Source organism: Callionymus lyra, chromosome 12 (assembly GCF_982586985.1).
Source record: "Callionymus lyra chromosome 12, fCalLyr1.hap1.1, whole genome shotgun sequence".
In the NCBI taxonomy this organism is placed as follows: Eukaryota; Metazoa; Chordata; class Actinopteri; order Syngnathiformes; family Callionymidae; genus Callionymus; species Callionymus lyra.
In genome coordinates, this window is record NC_141829.1 from 12,527,240 (window position 1) to 12,545,542 (window position 18,303).

The 18,303-nt window shown below is 39.4% G+C and overlaps 1 protein-coding gene across 3 annotated transcripts; it reads left to right on the plus strand.

The window, feature by feature from the left end:
- The first annotated feature begins 1,088 nt into the window (after positions 1–1,088).
- Positions 1,089–17,647, plus strand: pou2f1b (POU class 2 homeobox 1b). Of its 3 annotated transcripts, XM_087803822.1 has the most exons (15): positions 1,108–1,191; positions 8,254–8,319; positions 9,173–9,264; positions 9,848–9,943; positions 11,171–11,350; positions 12,375–12,492; positions 12,576–12,667; positions 12,741–12,914; positions 12,990–13,131; positions 14,018–14,163; positions 14,266–14,454; positions 14,517–14,631; positions 15,494–15,815; positions 15,888–15,967; positions 17,075–17,647. In XM_087803822.1, the coding sequence occupies exons 1-15, from the start codon at positions 1,146–1,148 to the stop codon at positions 17,341–17,343; spliced, it is 2,127 nt and encodes a 708-aa protein (XP_087659948.1). In that variant the 5' UTR covers positions 1,108–1,145; the 3' UTR covers positions 17,344–17,647. The 3 variants fall into 3 exon arrangements, with proteins under 3 accessions (XP_087659950.1, XP_087659948.1, XP_087659949.1); XM_087803823.1 differs by lacking the exon at positions 9,848–9,943; XM_087803824.1 differs by lacking the exons at positions 8,254–8,319; positions 9,848–9,943 and having other exon boundaries at positions 1,089–1,191.
- The last annotated feature ends 656 nt before the right edge of the window (positions 17,648–18,303 follow it).

An 18,303-nucleotide genomic window follows, 5' to 3' on the forward strand; every position in this document is an offset into this window, starting at 1 on the left:
ACAAGATCAACACGACGAAACCCTTTCTTGACTGTAGAGGAAGCAAGTGGACTTTTCTTTTTTTTTATCTTGAAAGTGATCGTATTTAGTCAAAAGTTGTATTTTAAAAAAAACATTGTGCAACAATCTTTAATTTGAAACAAGTATTAGACAATCAATGCATGGAGGTTGATATTTAACTGCTTTATTACAGAATTATATTGCAACAGCCTTATTACTAAAACATATTCTTACATCATTGATTCAACAAAATATTAAACATCCATACAAATCATATAAAGACATACGGTATACACATTACAAATAAAAAACAATAATACATTAAACAACATAAAAACTAATACAGTTATAATAAATCATATTGATAATACAACAATAATTAATCTATAATAGATTAAAAAAAACATTTTAAAAATAATAAAAACAAAACACACACAATGCATATTTTAACAGTACCAACAATTTATATTGAAATTAAAAGGCTAAAAATATTTTCAAAAATATAACAGTTACAGTTTAATTCCTGTAATTCAAAAATACACGTTTAGAATATTAAATTCCATGTGTTAAAAATGTATTTGGATTCTCTATTAAGTTTTTTTTTTTTAATGAACCTTTCAATTATTCAATTCTATTTGTCAGTATAAACGATTTCAATCTTTGACTAAACAAATTATTGGATTCATTTATTTAATAAAAACCGATTTAACATTTAAATATTGAAACGATTTAATTCAATAAAAGCGAATTCAACATTTCAAAATACAAATTATCGAACGATTAAGAAATAAAACAAATCCCACCATTCATTATAGAAACGATGTATTCAGTTAATCAGAAATATAATGAAGTTTCAACATGTGAAATGTTTAAATAAAACACTCAAAATTCTAATACACGTAGTTTAATATGTAAAAAATAAATCATTATTCAAGCTTTTAAGTATGTAAATAAGAAGTAGTAAACAAACAAAGCGACCAATAAGAAACACCCTTCCGCCCACACGGACACACACACAAGGGCCACAAACACAATTCACTCCGTGTGTGTGTGTCGGCGTGTGCGCGAGACCGTGTGTGTGTGCGCGTGTTGTGTGCATTACACAGGCAGGACTCGGGGCTGGGATTTCGGGTTAAATATTCAAAATGGCGGACGGAGGAGCAGCGAGTCAAGATGAGAGTTCAGGAGCAGGTAATGATCGCCGCATTTTACATATTCATACTCATATTCAAACGTGGCGACGATCGATCCTCGAGAAAACGTTGCTAAAGACGAGAGTCTTGCGGGAGAAACGAGGGAATAATGTTTGTGTTCGGGACGAGAAAAGCTAGCGAAGTGAAATTTGACATCAGCAGCTCCGAGTGAAATGACATGGAAACATGTCTCCCCCCCTCTTTGTGCCGCTCACACGGGGCTCTGCAGCTACATATTCATACCCGGTGTGTTCAATTCGGTTTAGCATAATTTTTTATAAAGCGACACCGGTTGTGACTCCGGTTCCGTGTCGGGATAGTTGTTGGTGCCGGAGTGAGAGCGTTAGCTCGGGGGTTAGCAGCGTTAGCTCGGATGCTAGCGCCGTGCTTTGTGTTGATGCTTTAGATGGAGGTTTGCATATTCATATGAGTGGAGCAGCGGCGGCGCCGCTCCTGGGTTTTTATCACCGGAGTCCCTTCGTTTCTCGCGGTCTCACGCACACCTACGTTTACCCCCTTTGTGTGGTAAAAAGACGTGATAGTGTCGCGGAACCATGGCTCTTTTTTTTCCTCCTCCTCAGCCAGTCTTTTGTGCTCGGCGCACTGGAGCTACAGTAGCCTGTTGTGTTATTCATGCGGGCCTGTCTTGAGCAGAGAGCGCACTTCAGTGGGTTTTTTTTTTTAAGTTGAGCTGTTTTTTTTTTTTAAAGAAATGACGACAGATGTGCTGTAAAGTTCTTTTTTTCCTCCCAATTTCTTTAAAAAGCAGAATCCAAAAAGATCAGTCAGAGTTCCTCACAGCATTTAGTCACACCTCTCTTTCAAATGAAAATGGATATTCATGTGAACCGTCTATAAATACAGAGCCTTTAGGCAGTTTAGATCTTCCTTTAATGTTGTTGTTTTTTTTAAATCGTATTTGAATAATATGTCAGTTGTTATTCAGGTTCAAGCTGTGACTTCAAAGTCTGATGCTACTTTGTGAAATATAAAAGTTGACGCACACATTTAGTTTATTCAAACTTAAGTCATCTATATTTGTGGATTGCTTTTCCACACCAGGGTAACAAAGCGCTTAAACAATCAAAACAATACTCAATAAAATATATACTAAAAAGGTCAAGATAATGCTGAGAACAACACTTAAGCATGTAAAGCATGGTCGTGTTTTGATATGGCTTTTCAAACCTTATGGCTTCTCGAGTTCAAGATCCTGATCGGAGAAATCTTTGGACGTATGTAACCTTAAACCACTGACTGTTTTCAAAACTTGCTTAAAAACCCACTTTTTTACAAGTATGTTTTTTCACGGTAAAACTCGTTTTGTAGTTTTAAAATGAGCAAGTTGAGCTCAACCTGTCTGCTGTTTATGAAAGTGATCACAACAGACGTGCTGTATGTTCTAGCTCTTTACTATTTCTTTTTAAAAGTAAGTAAGTCATTTTTTATTTATATAGCGCTTTTCTAGACCAGGGTCACAAAGCGCTTAAACAATCAAAACAATATTCAATAAAGTATATACTGTAAAGGTCAAGATAAAACTGAGAACACAACTGGAGTTCCAGAAAATCAAAGACGCCAAAAGATAAAAAATGAAAATGTATATTGACATAAACTCAATAGACATGCCCAACCTTTCATCTGTTCAAATGTTTTTGTTATATACATTTCATCTGGATCATCCGTTATTCACTTAAAAGTCTGATGCTAAATTGTCAAATAAAAGTTTTAAAAGAGCAAATATTCACTCAGTCAGATTTGTATTCAAGCATGACTGTGTTGTGATAATGATTTTAAAACTGTATGACAAGTCCTCACATTGGAGAAATCTCACAAAATAATATCTTATTCTCTATAATACATGTTTTGTAGTTTTAAAATGTACTGTACATTTTAGTTTTTTAACCAGGTGCCAAAAGATCAAAAGTAAGAATTCCTCACCACGTCCAGTCCTGTTTTTACAGCCACACCTCTCTTCAAACGTAGATCAATATTAATGTAACCTTTAATCAGTTTAGCACTTCCTTTAATGTCTTTTTTTTATCTCATTAGAGTAATATCTCAGTTGTTGTTCAGATTAAAGATGTGACCACAATGTTCTACTTTGTCAAAAAAGATGGATGGATAAAACTTTATTGATCCCTCTGGAGGTGGACGAACAATTGTAGTTCTAAAATGCCATCAGTGGACATCCTAACATAACACAGTGACTATTTTTAAACTTATCTCTTAAACCATCTTATTTGCTGTAATACATGTTTTGTAATTTCCCCTTTTTTGTAAATGCCCTTTTTTTTTAACTTATTGGGCTTCACTTGGCTTTCAAATACTTTCTCTTTTTGATCTGCTCCTTGAGTGCTATGTAAGGATCCTTATAAATAAAATGTATTATTATTAAATATGACTAAAACATGGTTATTATTGTCTTTTTTAAATGGATGTACAGTTCCAGATAGAAAAACTTTTTTAAACATTTGACTAAGAAACATTTAAAGTACCACTGCCCAGAATAACTTGCAACTCTTGGCTCAATAATGTTTAAAGATTCACCATTTTATTTCACCTTTGTGAGAATTTTGAAAACTACCTGAGCTTTGGATGTTGCAGCAGAGTTTTTGTGGTCCTGCCCTCTGCTGAATACAAAGATTGTACCTGTGTATACCCCTGGGCTCAGGGCGGGGCAGTGAGGCCCACTTCCGGAAGACCACAATAATAACAAGCAGGACATTCTTACCATTCAGTGGTTTCATGACTGGGCAAGACACAGCTTGATGGCATTGTTTGCCATTCGGTTTTTATGCCGCCTGTCTGGACTGTAGTCTGCAGGGAAAACACTTGCTGTGCCTGCAAAGGAAGTTTTTTGCATTTTAATGCTTCAAGTTTGGGCATCACATGTGCGTGCTATTTAAGGCACTTTTTTTTAAACTGTTTCGGTTTCAGGAAGAACTGCTGTAAAGAAATATTACCTGTCTTTACAAGTAAAAACAGGAAAGAGTCAATTGCTTTTAATCTTGCTTGACTTGTTTGAATAATTAAATTAAAACGTTTTATGCTTAACACATGGTTCAATGCATAACATTTTTGGAATTCTAATGCATGAACCGAGCTGCAAATGCATGTTTGAGTCGGACGCAGGAGATGTTTTCTGACATTCAGGAATGTCCGAAAATTGACAAAAGGATTTGTTTTTATTTAAAATAGAAGCTAACATAACCCTGAACAGGTGGAAGAGTATTATTGCATATACATCTCTCTAAGAGCTTTCATAACAATCTCTACCTTCACAAAATAACATTTTCTTTACCTACTTATTACTGTGAAAAAAGTAAATGCTAGGTACTCTCCAACTTAAACATTATCTAGTTCTCTGAAATAGTGTAAATACTATATCAATATTAAAGTTGTTTGATGATGTCCTACTTTAATTAAAATGGAACAAAGACACACTTTATTTATCTTGTAGAGCTATTAACTGAAGAAAACTATGCCCTTGAATTATTAATGTTTTCTATTGTAATTTTAAGATGGTATAGTATCGTGTTGAGCAAGGCATGTAAATAGATACATTTAAATATATCTCTGAAGAAGTGAAACATTTTGAACTTGATCTACTCTGTAATATTCAATGAAATATAATTTTTTAAAGATGCAGCACCTGGTTTAAAAAAAAAAAAAAAAAAAACTCTCACGAACCTAAAGTCTTGATGATGAATAAATCTTGTGACTACTTTCTTTTCGTTCCACCCATATTCCAGTCTAGTGGTTTCCGACATGAATATTCATTAACGTAAACACACTTGGTATGAATAATGCATCATCTGCTGTAATAAATGCAGGACATGCTATCAGAAAAGTAGTGAGAAGGTTGCACGGAGGCTCTAGTCAGACAAGGTTCGCAAGAGGGAACGGAATAAAATTACAAGTTGTTTGGCTTAAGTGAAGCGTCCTATTGTCGGTTAACGTGTGCGTGACAAGATATCACACACGACTTTCTTTTTTTTGTTGAAAATTGACCCATAAGCTAACCTTTCTTAATACGAGTAAATCCATCATCATAATTTCTGGAAGTTTTCATTAATGGGATCTGAAAGACTCATTGACAAGCAGCAAATTACTTTTGCAATAAAAACAGTCGTGAACTTTTGAGACTTTTATTTGTACAGTGGGCCTCTTATGTCAATGGATCAGGCATTTGCGAGGCCCTCGGGCTGTGACTTTTCTCCGTCAAAGACCCATTATATCCTAGATAAATTGTTACCCGTGACTTTAAAAACGACTTATTGGTGAGATATCTTTGATCTGAAATGGGGTCAATCTTAGGTATAGAGACTATATTCAAGATCTATTATATTATAATTATTATTGTAAGAAACCTGTGGAAACTGTGTTCTTTTATTGAACACCATCAACCACAACAAGTCTGTGTTTGAAACACTTCTTTGAGTGAGTCCTACAGATGTGCTCGGTGTGTGTTTTGGCCGGCGAGGTGGAATAAAGGTAGTTGAGGAGACTGTGGATGTGCTAATTAAGTTTAGCCCCGTCTCTCTCTGTGTTGAATCTCTCTACTCACATTAACTCGTCTCCGCCGTCTGCAGACAGCTTTCTCCTTTAACATTGCTAATGAGAAAACTGTTTAACATTCTCCATGCAGGGTCATTTTCCCGATGCATTGTTCCGCGGCAGGGCTCGGTTGAACCTCGGCAACGCGTTGTTAAGTGCTTTAGTGATACCTGTCTTTGTTGTCTATGGTTTTTTTTTTCATTTTGATGAGATTGTTAAAGAGTTTTACACGGACATGTTTAATTGTTAGGAGGCTTAAATTCAGGGAAAATTCTGTAAAGCCAGTGTCACTTAATATCCAGGTGTTTTCTGTTGTTTTACATAATAATATTGAGGTAAATATGTGACTTGGTAAATAAAATAAATATACATGGCTTGGTCCCTGCTATGGAAAATGTATAGAGTACGACTGTGATCAAGGTGCTCTTGTTCTATGGAAATAATGCAAAAACAAACCTCAAAGCCAAGAGTAAAATGTATATAATATATTATAATGATGGTGTAATTCTAGACTAAAAAAGTAATGAATCTCCTGTATGCAAATACTGTCTGGTTTGGCCACAATGCATGGATTGTAGTTCAGTTGCCAGGTAAAGTATGCAAAATGTGATTTTTCCGAATCATTATGAGCCGTCTTTGCTGCTGGAGATTAGCGTGTGGGCCCAAAAACTTTCTTAGCATCGATTGTGAAGGAAAACTGGTTTATAAAAGGTCAGATACAAAGGTTTGTCTGTTTCACAACATTTTCCTGTAAAAGCCTATTGTGACTTCTTTGTGTGTCGGCGTCTAATCGTCTGGTTGGCAAAGGCCTTTGTTATGTTAACTATAATGAACCGCTAAATTGAGCCATTACAAGTGTTTTTTGCTCTACTTGACATCAGCTCAACTCAGAATCAGAAGCTTTTATTTCCTATGTTGCAGTCAGTAGTACATTAAAAAAAAAAGTATTTGGATGCCGCCTGAAAATCTCTGTTTAGGGACAAGTGCTGCGTAATTAATGTGATAAGCTGTGGAGCTCAGATCCTGTCCTGTAGACTTATGGCCAATATAGGTGTTGAGCTAGCCATATATGCTATATAAGATCACCCATTTTGTAAAAGTTGATCAGAGTTTCAGGCGGAGAAACTTTCTGTGTAGACATTTGTTAATCCACGGACCCAGCGGACGACGACACGCTCAGATTGGCCGGACATTAGAGCCGCTGCGGCGGCGTCTCCGAGCCTGTTTACAATGCATCTGAAAAAAAGGGCTCCGAAAATGAAATACTAATGGAATGTAAAGCTAATTTAAATATGCTAATCCCCAAACACTTTGTAAACATAGACATCAACCCGCAACCCACCCACTCCCGGCGCCGCTCACTGTGGAATGCCGTAGCCACAGGGGGTCCCTCCGTAATGGAAGGCTTGTGATGGATTAACATGGAGTTATTTATTTCCGATTCAGTGCACCCCTCTTCCCCTCCCCGCCTCCAGCTCTGGGGTCTCCATGGCTCCAGGAGGAACGCAACAAGTCAAACTTTTTTCCTATTAAGTCTGTTCGACCCCTCGTCCTGGGGTTCCTCCGTCCCTTTACCTGCTCGCTGTCCAATTAATTTTTTTCAGACGTTTCTGGTAATTGGTTGTGGGCGGCTGCCGCCTGCCGCCGCCCCTTCCGTCTGCGGCAATAAGTAGTGGTTTGAGCACTTTTCGCTGTGGCTCTTATTCCCTTCTTTTTTTTTATCGTCCTCCAAAAGCCATCCAATTAATATGCAAATGAGCTGATAAATATTTATAGGGGTTTAAATTATGCAGAAAGCTTTCATTTCATCCCAGTGCGAAGCGCGTCGCTCGCAGGACTTCAAAGCCGCGCATCGCTAACGAGGCCGCGGACGATTTGCATACGACTTTAATCAGCTGAATACTGATTACGCTTCATTACGGCGAGGAGAGGCGGCGGCGAAGGCTGATGCTGCTGCTGCTGCTGCCAGCTGCACTTGTCGTTTGTTTCATTCCTGCAGGAGAGACGAGGGCAAACTTTTCTCTCTCTCTCTCTCTCTGAAGTGCACACTATCTTGGCACACTAGAGAGAACAGAGGGAGCGTTAGAAAGAGAGAGAGAGGCACGGCTATAAGAAAAGAGTGTCGCCCGAAAAGAAAGAAAAGAAAAAACCTGTTGGCTCTCGCAAGCGTCCAGGTCCTGGTGTGATCCACTCGAGCGTGCACACGTCTGCCGGGTCTCTCGCGTCGCATTCGAACTCTTGTCCGGTGAAGTGAGGGAGGAGTGGGAGGAGAGCGAGGCTCCCCGCCGGTGGGTTTGCCCGGCAGAAGCCATTCTCCTTGATAGGCTCGGCGATCATGCGGGAAAACCCAGGTGGAGCGACCGCGGGTGAGTTTTTTTTAATGCGATGGCGGGTGGGTGGGGGGGGGGGGGCACGGGGGTCGCGAGGATGTGTCCGAGACTAGAATGAGTCTTGACTTGTGATTCGCCCTCACTGATGTGTGTCTGTCTGGCTCTTCCAGATGTAAAAGTGAGTGATCAGTCAGAAACTACTAAATGTGCAATGGAGAGCGGTGACGGTAACACCGGTGAGTGACTTCCATTTATTTAAAAACTCTTTGCTTGGCAAAGTTTTTTTTTTTTTTGGATTTCACCTTTTGGCTCCATCAACTCACATGCGATCATATTCTTGGATTGTTTTCCTCATGTCTGACGACTGCATCATTTTTTTTTTAATAGTCATGCCTGGAATAACACATTTTGAACAATAATGTAATTTATTTTAAAATAATTATTAGGGCATCACAAAAAATTAGGTTATATTAAACATGACCATATTGATGTTAAACGACGCTTTTTAAAAGTTAACGATAAAGACGCAAATATTTATGTTTTTATTTTGTTTGTGAAATAAAAATATAGTTCATTTATTAACCTTGTAATGTTATTCTGTATTTCCCGTCCATGTTGTATCATTGCTACGCATCATAGCGCTTGATTCTTAATTTCTTTAACTTGACTAAAAGTCACCTGTGCATGAATCTACTCATACAATAATTTAATGTCATGGAATAACTTTTTTTCTTTGGAAAATATGTATTTAAAATTTAAAAAAGCAAACCCTAGACTTTAATAAACAAATATTTAGCCTAAACTTTGCTTTTTTTTTAAATTCTTTGGCTAAAACAGATTCATTCATTGCCAGCTAATGTCTGAGCGCGACTGAAAGATTTCTTGGTAATTCCAAGATCCAACAATCCCGGGGCATCGACCACTATATCACAATAATACATTTATTTATGTCATGTTTCTGCATATTTACATGTTCTCAGAGATGTGGAGCTGCTTTGTTTGCCTCCTGAGATACACAAAAATTGTTCAGATCCGATCACAAAATGCACATTCGTCTAATTCCCGACACTTTTTTTTTTTCCTCCGCAGGAATCCATATCAATGGATTGGACTTTCACAGGCAGACGGTTCCGACCACAAGTGCACTCACCAATGCGCACGCACAAGCCCTGCTCCAACAGGTACGCCCGCCGACTCCCTCTCGTGACTTCGGAAAAAAGAAGCGCGTGATGAATTAAAAGACGCCGAAATAGAAGTTGTGACCCAGTTTTTAGTTGTTTTTTTTCCCCCCGTGAAGAATGAAGAAGTTCAAAAAAGCGCCTCATAAATGCACGAGCAGGAAGAGTTCATTAAGGCGGTCTCTCCTGGCGTCGCCTAGCAACAAGGCAGATTAATCAACCCCGGTATGCTAATTAGCCGTGGTGCGGTTGCCCGGTAACAGATGGCTGTGAATATGCAAATCTATGCAGAATTTACATGCACTGCATAACCGTTATTTTAATTAGCTTCTCTTCTTTCTCTTCCCTTCTTCCCTCTGGAGGCTGCCGTGCAATTTAAACACTCGTTCTCTCACTTCCTGTCACTTAGTATTCTCCGCTCGCCGCTCAAACCCTGCTAGAAGCTATTAAAAATATGTGAGCCTACGTCGGCGTGCATCCCTTTCCACTTTTTTTTTAAATTATCAAATAAAGCTTCGTCACTTCATCCACTGACGCGTATCCAAGTGGACGTAACTAACTAGACTCTGTGCTTCACCTCCACTAGCCTAAGTCTGAAGACTCGAGCGCAGTACCCGCCTCTGTCCAGCAGAGTGTTTTGCCCCAAACTCAGCTCATGTTGGCCGGGGGACAGATGGCAGGAGTAAGTGTCTCGTCGCCTTCTGGTGACCTGGAGTTTGCTCCGTGGAGTTTCTTTTTTTTTTGAGATGGTCAAGTTTTGGGAAAAAAAAAAAACACACACTTGATTTTTCTTCACCGCCGTCCTCGTGGTCGTCGAACGATGTTCATAGTTTCTTTGCGAAGGAATTTATGGACATTGTTTTCATGTGTTTTTTTTTTTTCTTCATCCACCTTCACCTGAAGACATTCTTACTCTGCATGTGGGTTCGAATGAGAGTTTGTCGTCACCGAAATCCTCATCTGCATTTGTGCCTTGTCCAGTTGCACGAGAGCCTCTTTATATTATGATTGTTTGTCGTTGATATATTTGTGAAGTTCTTTACAATCGTGAAGACATATTTAATATTTTACAATATAGGTCATGTTTTCTGATTTCTTGTTGTCTGCCTTGCACTTCCCGTTCTATTATTCCACTTTATAAATAACATCAGTCTGAATTCTCAATTATTGTATCAGATATTCAAAGTCTCTGCAATATATCCAAAGATTACCTGCATTTTTTAACAATATTTCTCCCAATACTGTATATTGAACAGCACAGTGTCGTCTATTAATAAATATATATATATTAGTTTTAATATTGTTTGTATTTGTGTAGAAAAAAAATGATTTAAAATATTAGTTTAACAATTTACATGCACATTTTCACCTTGTTTTTCCATTTCTGTGTCGCAATTAAATCCTGTGAGATTCCAGCGACGACTGAGGAGGAGAGGATACATATTTTTGTTGCAAAACGAAGCAGTTTCGAGTCAAGTACTTGACAATACTACAAATATATCCTTGTTCCAACAGTATCACAATATATATCTTATTCCAAGATTCTTGCCAGTATACCTGACTTTAAGTCAAATTAAAATACATTTGAAATTATGAACAAAAAATGCTGCTGCATGCTTTACTTAATTCAAACGGAGGCATCTATATTTGTATTTCACAAGAGAAGAAATGCAAATGAAATACTTGGTTATATATTAAAAAATCAACAGTGTTGTATACAGTTGTGAGAAGAAAAAAAACCATTGCATTTACTCACACCCCTAATAATGATTATTTTCCACTGTAGTAGTGGCTTTATTATGCATCCTTTATATAATAAGGTGTCAAAGGTCGACCAAAATACCCACGTAAACAGTTCTGAACCTCACGTTTATGTATCTCTTCATTTTCTGTCCGTCCTTTTTCGCAGCTGACCCTGACTCCAGCGCAGCAGCAGCTGTTGATCCATCAAGCCCAGGCTCAGCTCCTGGCTGCAGCCGTGCAGCACTCGGCCAGCCAGCAGAACAGCACCACCGGGGCCAGTATCTCGGCTTCGGCGGCGACCCCCATCACCCAGCTCCCCCTGTCCCAGCCCATCCAGCTCGCTCCTGTAAGAACACAAATGATTGAATACTATTTGACTTCATGTTCGTCATTGATCTCATTCAAATAGATATTTTACAAGGGACCTAATGGTTTAGTGAAAATATGTTTAGAGGCTTTACTAATGATTTATTTTTGGATTAAGTATTACTGCGATTAATTAAGTCACAGGCACTGTTTAAACTAGAACAAGTATTTTGGCAAATAGTTTAAAAAAAACTCAAAAATAAATGACCTTAACCTGGATTCATTGTATCCAAGAAATATGAATATTAAGATTGACCCATTTGGTTTGATGCAAAAAGTTTTGTTATACACACACACACACACACACACACACACACACACTTACACACATACAAGATCATTTTCAGGTATTTTGCAGAAATGATTAAACCATTTCAATGCAATTTCATTCCCCTCACAAAATGGCTGTTAAAGCATAAATGTGAATAGAAAATAATTATAATTTAATTTATTAATGACCTTTCAGACATCCATTAGTCACATGGTGCTCTACATAAAACCAACATGATTAATTTTAAAAAGTACTGTACATTAAGGACAGAACGAAACGTAATGTCAATATGATAAAAGACGAGATGAATTATAAAACGGCACATTAGAATAAAATGATTAAAACGTATTTGCTTTTTCGTGTCCCTGGAGACGTGGGATGTGGAGGACATTTCTGGGACAGTTGAGAAACTTTTAAATATATAAATGAGATTCAAAGCAATGAACCAGTTTTTAATTCAAATGATAATAAATCAACTTGTACCGATGAAACGGTGTTGCACGTCTCTTGCATCAGCTTTTAAAAACAAAATCTCATCTCGCATATAAAGACTCAAAAAGGCTTTTTTTCTAAAACCTGTTGCATATATTTTACTGAAAAAATAGAACTTTTGAATTCATCTCCATCGTATATATTGTTTCGTATGAAGAGGTTGATATTGATTCATCAATGTAAACACAATTTAAATGTGCTTTATCTGAATCTGTGGCATTTTCTTGTTTGTTTTCATCAGCTACAACAGCAGAATCTCAGTCTGCCTCAGTTTGTCCTGGTACAGCCCGGCAACCACATCGCCACGCCCCTGCAGCCCACCCAGTTTATTATCTCGCAGACCCCACAGACCCCGCAGAGTAAGTGCAACAGTCGGCCTGCATATTTGTCTCTTCAAAGTCAAGGTAATGATGGAGCATCTCTTTGAACTCTTGCTCTGCAGGCCTCTTGCAAGCCCAAGGTCTTTTTACTCAACTACCTCAAAGCCAAGCTAACCTCCTGCCGACTCAACCGAGCATCAGCCTTGCGACCCAGGTTGGTGGTGATGCAACACTGCTCTCGGGGTTACAACATGCTCAGTCTGGTACAGCCGTTTCTGTTTTCGCAGCCCGCGACTCCGACCCGCACAACGGCAGCCACTCCCATCCAGACCCTGCCCCACAGTCAGACCCCACCCAAGCGGCTGGACACCCCCACCCTGGAGGAGCCCAGTGATCTGGAGGAACTGGAGCAGTTTGCCAAGACCTTTAAACAGAGACGTATCAAACTGGGCTTCACACAGGTGTGTGTGTGTGAAACGAGCGATGATTCAATCTCTTGAATAACTGATGCTGAAACTCTTCTGTTCTCTATCCAGGGCGACGTGGGCTTAGCGATGGGGAAGCTGTACGGGAACGACTTCAGCCAAACTACTATTTCTCGTTTTGAGGCCTTGAATCTGAGCTTTAAGAACATGTGCAAACTCAAACCTTTGCTGGAGAAGTGGCTCAACGATGCAGGTTTGTCCCGGAATCAAGTAACTATTCGAAAGCTACATCTGACTAAATATTCCACTCCTTGATTTGCTATCAGATGATGGGAATCCTAATATTTTAGAATAAGATTCTGTGATGACAGAAAACTAATCAAATATAAGAATAATTTTTGTGTCATTTTTCAAGTAAGAGCTTCAATGTTTACTGTATTTTCTACACGTGTGATCAAGGATTCTTAATGTTGTGGAACCAGTTCCACGTCAGGATTCATTCATTAATCTTTTGATCGCAGTAAAATTGAACAATAAAATGAAATGTATCACATTTCAGATGCTTGTTGGTCGCTAGTTGTGTCTTCGAGTCGACTTAAAATGACGCAACACAGGCTGTGGCTGCATTTTTTTTAGCTACAATTTAATGTTGAAGCTTGCAGGCAACATTATCACCCCTAGAATATAAGTGTTCCCTCCTTTACCGCTGGGTCTAAGGCTCCAGGACCAGCTGTAGAATCCATGAAGTCTTTATTTTGTAATTTATGAACATTTAAAATGCTTTGGTGAGAAATGGGTCGAGTGCATCGACCCAATTGTCATCGATCGGCTTGGAAACTCTCTCAGGATGTGATGCATTCAGGGGTATTTAAAATAAGAAATGACTTTCCAGCTTCTTCCCCTCTGAGTACGCAGGGAGCCACAGACCATAATAAGTCATACCACCACACTCTGGGCATTTCTAAACCCTAAAAATAGAAGCACCTTCAGGTCAAATGGAAGTCTTTCTTAATAAAAAATCGCTTATCATACCGTTTACATCTCTATTCCACACAATAATGTCCTTGACTGTCTTGTGTCTTTAAAGTACTTTGTCTTTACCTTCCTCCTCTTCCTTTGTGTCGCTGCTGTTTGTGCAGAGAACCTGACATCAGACCAGGCGCTGTCCAGCCCGAGTGCTCTGGGCTCTCCGGGCATGGGCATCGAGGGGATCAACCGCAGGCGGAAGAAGAGGACCAGCATAGAGACCAACATCCGAGTGGCCTTAGAAAAGAGCTTTCTGGAGGTGAGAAACCAAAACGCTTTTCTATTAGTGTAGTGGAGAAGTTTTTGGTTTTAGTGGCTTCAGTGCTGACTGGGCATTCTTCGCTGCTGTGCCCTCTTCCAGCAGAACCAAAAACCTACCTCTGAAGAGATCACCATGATTGCTGACCAGCTCAACATGGAGAAGGAGGTGATCCGGGTCTGGTTCTGCAACCGCAGGCAGAAGGAGAAAAGGATTAACCCCCCTAGCAGTGGCAACAGCGGAGGAAGCAGCACACCCATCAAAACCATCTTCACGCCCAGTAGCCCACTGGTGAGTCTTTGCTTTTTTGATGTCGTTTAATGACCAGAAATAAAATCTCCTGTCGTGTCCAGGTGGCCAGCACAGCCAGTCTCGTGAGCAGTCCCAATATTAACACGTCGACCACGCTGACTGTAAACCCAGTGATGCCTCTCACCAGCACCAGTGTCGCCAATTTATCCTTCACAGGTTCGTTTATCTACCCAGAGTATCAGCGGTTACAGCAGCGTAAGGAATTTAAACGAATACAACTTTTCACCAAATACACTTAGTTAACTTCATTAATGTTTAAATGACCAACATTTATTTGAACTTGTAAACTCAACACCTCAACATCTGAGGTGTCATCCTGTTCCACTTTAAGAAACATCTTAAGACGTTTTTATTTGTTCAGTCTTTTCCTTGATTTTCTGGAACTCCTGTTGGGTTATCAGTTTTATCTTGATCTTTAAAGTATATACTTTATTGAGTATTGTTTTGATTGTTTAAGCGCTTTGTGACCCTGTTCTGGAAAAGCGCTATATAAATAAAAATTACTTACTTACTTACTTACAACCTCCAATAGCGCTTTGCCGCCCAGCCAACCATTACTTTTGACAAATCAACATAGACTTTAAATACAATATTTTGCCAAACCTATCAGCCTTCACTAAATGGAAAAGCTTGTAGATAAGCATCATGGGAGTTCACTGTTTTGTTGGCACCCTAAGTAAGTCGAGTGCGGTAATTGGTGCTCGTCACTAAGTTCTGGTTGTGATTAAGTTAATCTGCTGTACAAGTTCATCAGTTCCTTATAACGTGTTAATAAATCCAAGGAGCTTTGATGATCCTCACTACAGCTTGTTAAATTTTAAGTATGTATGTAATACCGTGTAAAGTATGTTAATACATCTATTATGTATATCTTTTGCGGAGAAAAATGTAATATTGGTCATTTTTATCTACCAGGAGATTTCACTTTTAGTAACTACATTAAACACGATTAAATATATGCCTTTTTTCAAATACATTATGTAGTGTATAATGTAATTATGTGCTCTCGACCCAAAAGGCACGACAGTTGGCGTCACAAACACGGCGTCCGTCATCTCGACCGCACCAATGGTTTCCAGCTCAGTATCCATGAGTCCGTCGCCGTCACGCATCATGTCCACGGCGGAGAGCAAACTGGGCTCTCACGTGCAGACGCTCGTCACGCAAGCCCCCACCTCAATAGCCACCTCTCTCGGGTCGGGTCAGGTGATGGTGGCGTCCCCCGGGCTGTCGGCGGCCCTGCAGGGAGCGCAGCTGCCCACCAGCGCCAGCTTCGCCGCCATGGCGGCGGCGGCCGGACTCAACCCAGGACTCATGGCCTCCTCCCAGTTCGCCTCAGGGTCAGTATTTGGCACGACCCGATCCCCGTCTCCTTGCTCTGTTCTGATCAATGAATGATTGTCGTTGTTCAGGGGGGCTCTGCTAAGTCTGGCTCCTGGGGCCCTCGGCAGTGCTTTGAGTCTGAGCAACAGCACCCTGGCCACCATTCAAGGTTCGTACGAGCATCTTAATGAAGCGACTGAAAGACTGTTGAACAAGCATTGGCAATAGGACTATTTACAGCAAAAAATAAAGCATTTTTAATATTTTTCGAGTTTCCCAACTATGGCTAAGCAGTATTTTTTTCATTATATAGTTTGATAATTATACTTGTACTTTGCTATTTGGCATTTTATTTAAATACAGTAGTGTTTTTTTAATGACAAACATCATTACAAGAGGTGTGTGTAGTTAAGAGTCCATGTCATGGTACAGGGACAACGATACATTATATATAGTGGTACTGTAGTAACAAGCATATATTTGTAGTATTGTCGAGTACTTGACTCTGGTGTTGAAGAATTTACAGACCACATGACTCTTGACGAAGTCGTAACTGCCTTCATTTGTTTTGAAACCAAAATATGTATATATATATATCAGCTTTAAAATCTGCTGGAGTCGACCGTATCCTCTCGTCCTCAGTCATCGCTGGGATCTCATTGGTCCTTTATTCGTGCATGATGATGTAGCAGCTTAAAGTTGCATATGATTTCAACACAAAAATAAACGAATGCTGTGAATATTTGTTAATTGTATATAAAAAATCTTAACTATTTATTTTTTACACAATGTATTTACATTAATAGCATAAAGGGGTAATGGGAAAAAAAAAGTTTTATAATACATTTAAATACTATTAAATATCAATACTGTATCATTAAAGAAAAACACGATATTCAAGTGTATTGTATTTTCCTACAGCCATAATAATTACTGCAGTTTATTTTCCTTACAAAGACTTTCATTTTTCCACCACATGGTGGCAATAAATGACTTATAACAATAATGACCATTCAAATATTTAGGAAAAGTATGAATCGATGAAAGCAGTTACAACTTGGGGTTTGTATACAAAATGTATCACAATATATTTTTGGTATGAATTTTGGTCAGATACTTGCCAATACACACTCCTACGCATCACTGAAGTACTGTTATGTATACACCACTATAGCGGTATATTAATATCATAATTAAAATCAATAACGGTTTTCGTTACGATCTTGTTTACCGTGAAGATCGAAGAAGTCCTGACGAGAATCTCTTTCGTCCGCAGCTCTGGCATCCGGTGGAACGATTCCAATCACGTCTCTGGAAGGCGGCAACCTGCTGTTCGCCAACGCCGGGGCCGGTAACGCTAACCTGGTGACCACGCCCTTCTTCCTACCCCAGAACCTGTCGCTGCTAACCAGCAACCCCGTCAGCCTGGTGTCGGCCGGCGCGGGGGGGCTGCAAGTCTCCGCCGACGGCCTCCACCACCAAGTCACTTCAGCTGCCGTGCCTGTGCAAGCCACAACCATCACCACTGCCTCCAAGGCCCAGTGAAGCCTGAAGCCGCTTCACCAACCACATCACATTCTATAACTTATTATTTAATCCCTTTGCTTCCACCAAAAAGAAAACGACCTCACATGAGATGGAGGTTTTTGTTTTTTTGTAGTCCTTTTTTTTAGCATAAAGAGTAGCCGCAGGAAACCGTCGATGGTTCCTCACGAACAAATGTCCAGGAACTTCCTGGTACCTTCAAGCGGTTCTCATTTTTGTACATACTATATATCCTATTTCCAGCTCAGAGTTGTCTCTGAAATACTTCTAACCAAAAACCTTTTTTTTTTTTTTTCTTTTTTTTTACTATTTACAAATATTTTACAATATCCATCATCACTTATTGGGGTTTTTTTGTGTGTCACCCCGTCTTTAAGTATCTTTTATTTGACAGGCCTTGATGTTCTTCATATCAACTTTCTTTTGACACTTTGGTAACTTTGTAAGTCTAATATTTTGTTATGAACTATCATTTCTAACCGTGGTTATAAGGCTTTAATAACAAGTAATAAGTGGCAGATATCAAGAGGTTATCATTGCTTTAAGGACCGGAGAGACCGAGTTGTGTCTCGTCTGAGTTTTACATTCTTGCCTTGGTCGTGACGCCGCCCAGAGTGCGGAGCAGAGACACTGACGGGGTAAATGACCGAGTACGTTTCATTGAGAGCTTTACACAAAGAGCTGCAGGCGTGCAGTCCCACTTGCTCAAGGGTCCGTTTTGGAAAAAAAAGCAGGTTGGCTTTACAGGAAGTCCAGCTTTGTGTCTTTTTGACGGACCGGCGGCGATCCTTGAGGTTCTGTCGGGTCATCGCATCCAAAGTGTGCCGGCAGAGACTTGATGGGGTTGTTGGTGAATTTCAATTTTTTGGTTCCCTCTTCTTTTTGCTGGTAGTCGTATCTACTTGTGCACAGTATCTGTACCAAAAAAAAAATGTAATGATGAGCTGCAGTCTGCCTGTT